The sequence below is a fragment of the Nematolebias whitei genome, chromosome 7 (assembly GCF_014905685.2).
Source record: "Nematolebias whitei isolate Nwh7 chromosome 7, NemWhi1, whole genome shotgun sequence".
NCBI classification, from domain to species: Eukaryota; Metazoa; Chordata; class Actinopteri; order Cyprinodontiformes; family Rivulidae; genus Nematolebias; species Nematolebias whitei.
This window is the reverse complement of record NC_056504.1, coordinates 33658037-33667369: the sequence shown is the minus strand read 5'-3', so window position 1 is coordinate 33667369 and position 9333 is coordinate 33658037. Positions and strand designations below refer to the sequence as shown.

The 9333-nt window shown below is 38.6% G+C and overlaps 2 protein-coding genes across 2 annotated transcripts in view; one reads left to right on the top strand and one right to left on the bottom strand.

The window, feature by feature from the left end:
* Positions 1-245: 245 nt before the first annotated feature.
* Positions 246-5148, top strand: LOC119412413 (leucine-rich repeat-containing protein 3-like). Its single transcript, XM_037679414.1, has 2 exons — positions 246-415; positions 4216-5148. Exon 2 carries the CDS (start codon positions 4267-4269, stop codon positions 5146-5148), a length of 882 nt encoding a protein of 293 aa, XP_037535342.1. The 5' UTR covers positions 246-415; positions 4216-4266.
* Positions 5149-9013: 3865 nt separating this feature from the next.
* The window catches only part of col2a1b (collagen, type II, alpha 1b), a 54450-nt gene continuing 54130 nt past the window's right edge, over positions 9014-9333 (bottom strand). Inside the window, exon 48 of the mRNA XM_037679815.1 lies at positions 9014-9216. Within this exon, the coding sequence (XP_037535743.1) occupies positions 9070-9216 (147 nt within the window). The 3' untranslated portion in view covers positions 9014-9069. The remainder of the gene's footprint in view (positions 9217-9333) is intronic.

The following is a 9333-nucleotide window of genomic DNA, read 5'->3' as shown; positions in this document are numbered from 1 at the left end:
GTCTTTGTGTAGCTGCTTGGGATTCACTCCTATAAATGGCTGTAAAATCTAATTATACTTAAAGGTAATTAAATAGTAATTAGCTCGTGCAGGGAAGCAGCGTGTTCCCACAAAGTGGAGATTGATGCCAGGGGCAGAGAGAGGTGATGACGACACCCTCTTCTAACGCCCAGTGTCAGAGAGACAGAAAGTGGGTGGGGAGTTGGCCCCACATCCCACTGCTGAAAACTGCCCCCCCACTGGAGAGACAGTCAGCAATGGAGCCGTCTGCAGGCGACAAAGCCCGGAGCGCAGCTGATTCTCCGCACAGCGCGCACAGCAGCTCTGCAGGAACAACCCAGGAGAAACAGCACAAGCTGGGGATGAAGCAACCCCCTCCACATGGATTCAAACTTCACAACAAACCATTTTAAAGGTAAGTGAGTATGGAGAACATGATGTGTCCAATTTGCGTAAAACCCGCCTCTGATATCCGCGTCTTTTTTTTATTTTTGTTTTTAACTCTGCAAAATGTGTTAACATTTGCACAAAGTTGAGCCTTTAAAGCCTTTAAATTTACAGAAACGCGACGATAATTGGATTTTTAATTTTATTTTGTCATTTAAAAGTCGCAAAGCATGCAGCGAACGGAGGCTTAATCCTGATGTCACAACCTCCACACGAGCGCGTTAACCCAGATTAGTGTAATACTGAACATTTCACTGGAAACGTGAGGATGCAAGGCTCAAGTTAATCCTGCAATATAATAATTAGATCATTTATTTGTTTGTCTTGAGGAAAATAGAAATCATGTTAATGAGATTCAGGAGCTGCAGCCTCGTTGGTTTGGGAGTTCATATCTGTCCTTCAGTTTGTCTCACTCGCATTCTTTTCCATGCAGCAGGTGATTGCTTTATTAAATGGACATTTGCATGCATCACTTTAATAATGAGCACAAGTGGGACACACAATCCTGCTCTTCACGTACATTATAGGTTGCAAAAGTTTTCATTCTTTTTGGTAATCTTCGGATTTTGTTGCCTTGCAGTGTGAAACATTATTTAAATTTGTAATAAATCTACAACAATACTTCAAGTTAATAAGGTTAAATGGTAAAATATTTATGTCAAAAGTAAAATGAAAAAATGTGTGTGTGTGTGTGTGTGTGGGGGGGGGGGGGGAGAGATCTGAATCTGAAAAATGGTGTGTGCAAATGTTTTCAGCCCCCAAAACTCAACACTAACCATATTTTGCATCAGTTCCATCCTTGAGTCTCTTTACGGTGGTCTCTATTTGCTCGTGGTTCATAGAGTTTTGTCCATTCTTCATTACCAAACTCCTTCAGGTTATATGGGTGCTGTTTATGCCCTTAAGTTTGGACTTTGACTGCAGTGTTGCTTCAACATTGTATTCAGGGTCTCTGTCCTGCTGGAAGGTGGACCTCCGTCCCAGTCTCCAAACTCTTTAAAACTCCAAAAGGTTCCTCTCATGAATGAGATTTTTGCATTATCCATCTTTGCTTCGACTCTGCCCACTTTTCAGGCTTTGGTGATGAACAACATCTCCCCAGCAGGTTGTTGTACCATTCTTAACTGTATTATCAGCATAATGATAGATGTTGTTGCCCTTGATGACCTAAAAGTTCAAGTTTGGTCTCAGCACCGTTTCTTCTCCCACATGCTTTGAAAATTCTTTTTAAGCAATGTTTTATTGCTGCCAGTCTTCCATGAAATCCAGCTTTGTGTGGCTTGTTGAGGATAGATCAGCCCATGTCTGCAGAAGAGCTGCCTCGCTCCATCAGGATTATCTTGAGCCTCCTGGATGTTTATCCAGGAGGCTCAAGATAATCCTGATGGAGCGAGGTGTGGTCCTCCACTCAGGTGGTCCTTGGTTTTAGAGTTTCAGGTCAGATTAGCTAAAATAATGAAGCTCCATGAGACATTCAGAATTCTGGGTTCTTTTTAAACACCAATCCTGATCTGTGCTTCTACAACTTTGGCTCTGACCTGTGTGGACCGTTCCTTGGTCTTCATGCCGTTTCTTGCCTGGTTGTAGCTCTCACTTCTCAGAGGTGTTGGACTGATGTTCTGTACTTATTATGTTCTGTCTGGAACAGGTCTCTCTTGTAAATGAGTCCTCGTGGCTCATTGAGAGTAGCCTGTATAAATAAAGGTTGAATGACTGATGGGGGCTGTTACAACAAGTGCACATCATTTACCAGGTTTAGACCATATGGTCCTTCGATTGCTCACAGAAGGATCTTACTGAACAAAAAACATGTGGCTTCTGAAAGTAAAGGTCAGGGCTTCAAAGATTCAGAATATTCACACATCAGTCAGATAATTATTTTAAATAATTTCTTCTCATTAAACATAATTAAGAGTTGGAATATTTTTATATAATTATGCGCTTTAGTCAAATAAAAAAATAATAAATTCCAGGTTGTAAAGGAACAAAATAAAACATTTTTCGGTACCACTTTACAGTAAGTCTCCCCTTATAGATGCGTTATTAATTCCTCTATAAACACTTTATAAATCATTAATAACTGCTTATTATGCATTAATTAAGGGTGACAGAGAGACAAACCTGACCAGTTTTTTGCCAAATAGTGAGCCAAATCTACCACCTGTACATCTCATAGAGTTGTTATATTAAACATTTCAGATTACTACCTTGTAAGCACAATAAGCATTTGTAAACCTATTTTTAAGCATGTAATATTGTACTTTATCACAGCATTATACAAATCTACAACTAATATTATATCCTAAAAAAATAGGTTTACAAATGCTTGTTGTTCTTACAAGGTAGTAACTTAGTCTGAAATGTTTAATATAACAACTCTAGATGAAATATATATAGGTGAACAGATTTGGCTCACTATTTGGCAACAGCTAGTCAGTTTTGTTTCTCTGTCACCCTTAATTAATGCATAATAAGCAGTTAATAATGATTTATAAAGTGTTTATAGAGGAATTAATAATGCATCTATAAATTATTTATTAACATCTATAAGGGAGCCTTATTGTAAAGTGGTACCATATTTCAAGAGGGATCAATACTTTTGCAACTCACTGTTACCCAGTTTCCTTTATCTGCCTTATCTGGGCCATCTTTGGGTGCAAGCCTTTTAGAAAAACCTCCGTTCAGTGGATTCTGGAGATTCATGATTGTTTTGATTGTGTTCTGAAGGCAGAGGGTGCTTGACATTTAAGAGGATATTCTCCTAATCAAATTCAAGCGGTCTCTTGAGACTTTTGTCCCACAACAAGAGCATCAAACGTCTGTCTCGGGAAAACAAAAGTGTTCTGGAAACACCTGATTAGATTGTTTGCGCAAGCCTGCATCGCCAACATCCACAGACTCAGACGAGTTTTAAAAGCTAGACAAAACAGATGGCACTTTGTGAATTGGCATACGTGATTAAATTGAGCCACTTTGCCTTTTTCAAACTTTAGCCTCCTATAGCTGCGTAAGTGGAGAACGGGTGGGATCACTGCTGAGGGATTTTTTTTTTCAATGTCACTTATTGACATCATGAGACTCACCAAGGATTGATGTTCTTGTCCTTAATAGTGAAAGAGGCAAAGCTTGAGCTATTGATCCTTCTCCTTCAAAGCCTCAATCTCTACTACCTACCTCTTGGAACATGATGAAGCAGCTACGGTGTCATAAGAGCATAAATAGAGGGGTAAATGAGATGAAAATGTATTGATCAGCATAATATGATGCCTTTCTTCTGGTCTTGACCATTGCTGATGAAAGGACACAACAGAAATATGAGGCAGGCAGGAGTTGAGATAATCACGTTTAATGATTTATGTCCTTCTGATGCAAAAATGCAAGAGGGATTTTTAACCTTATTATGCCACTTAAACTATCATTACTGCTGCTCAGACTGTGATTAAAGAAGGGAAGCACTGCAATGAAATTAGCTGGTGCCTCTTTTAGAAGTGAAGTTTTCTTTTAGAGTTCTTAACAAGCAGCAATTAAGAATCCAAATTGGTCAATGTGCTCTTTTCACAATAAGATATGCTTTTAATGCACAAGAAAGTGTCCTCTTGCATGATTCTTAGTAATGCCTCTCCGTAAAGTGTTTTATTTTGTGTTTTACGCCACTTTTTTATTCCTTTTCCACCTAATCCACTTCATGACTGTTCATTCTGATTGTACTGTGTGTTTGTAGAGACGATCATTTTATCCAGACTGACCCGTTTTCTCTCCATCTGTCAGATTCTCCTGGTGTGATCGTGTGACGGTGTGACTCGGTTTGGGATCTGATGCATGTCACGGGGCTATGGTGAGGCCATGGGCACAGGTTGGTGTGAGAAGAGGTGCGCCACAGTCGGTGGTGGAAGAGGGAAAATTACTAGACTGGACCTCTGCTCATGGCTGTGTGTGTCACTCATGTTCTCAGCTCTGTTGGGTCAAGCGACCCTGCAGTGCCCGGACAGGTGTCACTGTGCTTGGGACACCTTCACTGTGGTGTGCTCAGATGCTGGGCTGCGGGAGATCCCAGACGGGATCCCAGCAGAGACAGTCTCTCTCCACCTGGAACGCAACTATATCCGGAGCATCCCAGAGAGTGCCTTCAGCCACTTGGTCCACCTGCAGGATCTTTATCTTTCTGACAACCGGATTGACTCTCTCTCTACTGGAGCCCTGCGCCACCTGGGACCCAAGCTGCGCCTGCTGGACCTTTCATATAACCAGCTGAGCCACGCCAGCAGGGAGGAGTTTGGCTCCACCCGAGCAAAGACACGCCTCTTCCACAATCCCTGGCACTGTGACTGCACCCTGCAGGAGCTGATGGAGACTCTGAACCTGGAGGCCGAGTCGGTGAACGAGATCATCTGCAAGAGCTCTGTGCGGGGGGTGGGTGAGGGAAGCAGGTGGGAGGACCCGGGTTCACAAGGCGAGCACGCCGGCCAGCCGCTGGTCAAACTTCTAGATTCTGGGGTGAATTTTTGCAGCCTGCAGAGAAAAACCACAGACGTGGCCATGCTGGTGACCATGTTTGTGTGGTTCTTTATGGTCATCGTGTATGTCGTGTACTACGTTAGGCAGAACCAAGCCGAGGCCCGGCGGCATTTGGAATACTTGAAGAGTTTACCCAGCCCACGCAAGACCCCTACCGAGACAGACACTCTGAGCACTGGTTTCTGAGGACGTTAAATGGAATAAAGACATGTTATCTTTATGGACGGTACCTCTGAAATCCTCAGAGAATTAAACCAACTGTGCAGGACATAAACACAGAGAAAAATTATCTTTTACAGCTGTTTGATTTCTTTCTACCTTTTTCTTTGTTTAATAAGAAATACAAGTTTTTGATCTTTCATTGTAATAACTGCACTGAGAGATTAGAAGAAAAGTATAAAAATGTAGCAGAAAGGAAGGTAAAACCAGCCCACGTATAGAAAAAGACGTATGGACTTGTCTGACTCCTTTCATAGCTTGTCTTTTCTTCTTCATGCCTCATAATTTGCTCTTTTATCTTTCATTAGGCTCTAATTAGGAGACTCTAAGCAGCGGATCCCTAATGGACACTTAAAAACGACAACAATCAGTGTGATTTCAGACTCTTTTTGTCTTTTTTTAATGCACACACGTGGGCACATATGGTTCTTTAATGGATTGCAACGACCATTTTTAACTTTGATTACCTTGATTTAGCACTATTTAAGCCTTTGTCATGGAACGGTCCGTCTGTCGTGTTTGTATTTCCATTGGAAAACTGCTGATCTAAATTTACTCCCAGAAAGCCAGTAGAGCTGGAAGTGAATTACTTTGTCTCCGCTCTGCAGCACTCAGCTCTGAAAATATCTGCACGGTTTCATATACATATAGATGTTATTGACTGGTGCAAAGAAATGTAATTCCATTGTAAAGATAGATTTGCGTTGCCATCGACTCAGAGTAAAGCTGTTAGTTAATGTCTGAGTTGTTTCTTTTTTCGGTCGTCCTATTTTCACTCCATCATAATGGAACCTATTTCTGCAGCCAATAAAAAATAATCTCATAATTTGATACGAATGCATCATTTGTCCTTTTAGAATGTTTATTTCTTGTAATGTTAAAATGAATTCATGTTGTTCTTGATGTGTGTGCTGTGAATATTGTTCCTCTGTGTTCTGCAAACATGGATTCAGTTCTGACTGGATTAACAGCCACGTTTGGTGTTTAAATTGATTTTGTTTAATCATATTTACTTATAAAATAACTGCTGAGTCAGTTAAGGAAAAGGTTTACATGATATTTTTGTATGTCATTTTAGTCTATATTAGGAAGTCTATAAAATGCCTCTTAATTTGCATTAAAAAAAGGTTTCTAGAACAGTGGTTCATATCGCCCACTGCTTTGAATGCCAATTGAAACAAATGTGTTATGTGTGATCTGTTAGTACATTTAAAGTGTGTTGCTGAGGAGTCTCAGCTACTACCACACCAAACTTTAGCTCAATGTCTGTAAAAATGACTGAGTTATAGACAATTTAGGGTTTGATAAGTTGGATTAAGAGAGTTCACTCCAATTGCAAATCTACATGCAATGATTATTTTCTAAGTTTTTTGTCAAAATGTGTCCAGTGGTTCATGAGTTGTGCTCATGGACAGACATATACGTACAAACATGGGATTACGTCAGCCTTTCATGGGAGGAAGTAATCATTTTTTTTTATCACTAGTTCTTAATATTGCTATTTAGTAATCCCCCTAGATGTAATCTTTGAGGAGAAACAAATGAATTATTTGATTTTTGTAGACTACAGTGGGCCAAATGGACAAGGATTTTTTTTGTGATAGTTCCCAATCTAAATTAAGAAATAACTAATTTTTCTCTGATTTTTATTTATTTATTTTAAACTGTGTGGGTGTAAGGCTTAATGTTGTCAGTAGTTGTTTGCCATCAAATTCATTGAAAATACTGACATTTATTCTGCAATATATATATATAAAAAAACTGAAATTATTTACATTTTTCTCTAATGCCATCCCTAAGCAAAAAAGAAATCAAACTAACTAAAACATTAAAACATATCATCACAGAGCCACTAACACAACTTTGTTGTATGTTTACTATGTAATAAAATAATGTGCAATTGTCTGTGATTGTGATATGTACTAGAACAGAACATACTTCGCATTAGGATTAACAGTAAAGTGTTGTGCAATTGTCAGAGAGTGGGGCTGTATTAAATGTCACAGAGGCTGTAATTTAAGAATCAGTTGATTATTATTTTTTTTTCTTCATGGTTCATGTTGTTAAATCCCAACCTTAAAATAATAAATTGGCAGGAAAACATTTTCAGTTCACTAATTTAACCATTTGGTAGTGTTTCACATTTCTTTAAGGGTCTCATGTGAAAATATATTTTCAACAACTTGCATCACCTCCATTTTATTATAAAAGCAAAATCAAAATGGGTCTTTTTAAAATAATTTTTCTGCTTGTTTTGTTTTACAAACTGAGCCAAACATAAAATAGAAGCAAGGTACAGCAAAACAGTTACGTGTGTGTGTATTTTATTTTATTAAAATGATCCAAACTCCCCAAAATACTTCAGCAGCAAGTGTGAAACAAGCCAGAACTTTAAAGAAAACACAACTTCAAGTTTTTACGTTTTTGTCTTTTATTTCCAATTTACATTAATTAAAATGTAACAAAAAACAAGTCAAGATCATAATAATAATAATACTATAATAATGCTATTATTATTAATAATAATACTATTATTAATAATAAAAAATATACACAACCTCACACAAATGAGCCCTCTGCGCTGGCTTTGGAACATCAATCAAACACACCTGAAAAATCCTTTCTCTGTGTGTGTGTGTGTGTGTGTGTGTGTGTGTTTGTGCGAGAACAGAGGGCAGAGCTGTGTGAGGAGACTGATAGAAGGGAATAGAGACAGATGGTGGGGGTGTCACAGCAAACGTGGGGCAGCAGACTGGGCTTCACAACAAACCATAGATGTCAATATGCTCAAAAATAGGGAACTTATGAGGAAATTGGCAGGGAATAAAAGTTTAGATGGATCATTGTTTTTATTTGTTCTTTAATTGTGAGGTAGATTAAAAAAGGGAAAAAAGTTAGAGAAACAACAAAACAAAGTAAATTTGTTCCTAATTGATTTAATTGTAAACACTATTCAGGTGCACTTTTAGTCATTAAAAATAGAATGAATGCAGAACGAGTTCAAGTTTGGACATTTGCCGTAGTTAAATTCAAAACTCCCAGGGTGAAATCCTCTTAAAGAAACTGTATATATATGTATACACACATATACATATATATACATATATACAAGTCACTATTTGTGTGTTTCTGTTAGGTAAAAAAAATACAAATGGTTTTACAACAATAGCACCATTGACTTTATTATAATACACATTAATTTTTGATGCACATTGTGGCAGCTGAAATAGGAACACCTGCACTCTCTACAGTACATAGTTGGATTTTTGGTTTCAAACAAATACATTTTTTAGTGGATGTGACACAAAAGTGATGGGATGATTAGAAAAGAGGAGGAAGTAAGCGAGGAAGAAGGTAGATAATTTTTTTCATCTTAAATAAATGTAGGCAGTTTTATTTTTTAATTACTTTGCAACAAACTCAGTCCTCTCATACCTGAGATCCAAACCGAAACAATAAATAATTAGCACCAACACACTGTACTCTCTCTTGTTCTCAGGTATGTTCCTTTACTCTCCTCATACGTCCTGCTTTTTGTTCCAACGATATAGACTAGATGGGGGGGAGGGGGTTGTTGCTGGGCGAAAATAGAGTTCTTAAAGGGAATAGAAGTTGTCCATGAGGGGAGGGAAAGCAGACTGAAGGCAAAAGTTGGATGAATCACAAATGACAGTTGCTGGTGCCATTCAGTGCATAAATCCTACGGAGTTCGACTTGAAATAAAAACACTTTACTTAGAAAAGAGTCCCATTGACAATAAAAGTGTCTCAATTTTTCTTTTTCTCTCTTTCTGTCCTTTTTCTGAAGCGTGCTTCTGATTCTTTATTTTTTATTTATTCTTTCCTAAAATTTCCACTTCTTCTTTCTCTTGTTTGACTACTTGTGCTTTTACAAGAAACAGACTGGCCCGACGTCGACTCCAAACTCCTGGTCTGCTCCACCAATATCCATGGGGGCAATGTCCACAAGGGGCAGGCGAGAGGTCTTCTGCGACCTGTATTCGATCACTGTCTTGCCCCAGTGTCCTGTGTGTCTCTGTTTAGAAGAGAAATATTTCACAGCTGTGGTTAGATCATCTTTGACTTCTTTCTAATTGCAGAATTTTAGATGATTTTACCCTTTAACTAGAGAAACTGCATTTACTGCATAAAT

What these genes read in the sequence shown, in the direction of transcription:
- LOC119412413 (XM_037679414.1), top strand. Translation starts at nt 4,267, where the DNA reads ATGTCACGGGGCTATGGTGAGGCCATGGGCACAGGTTGGTGTGAGAAG.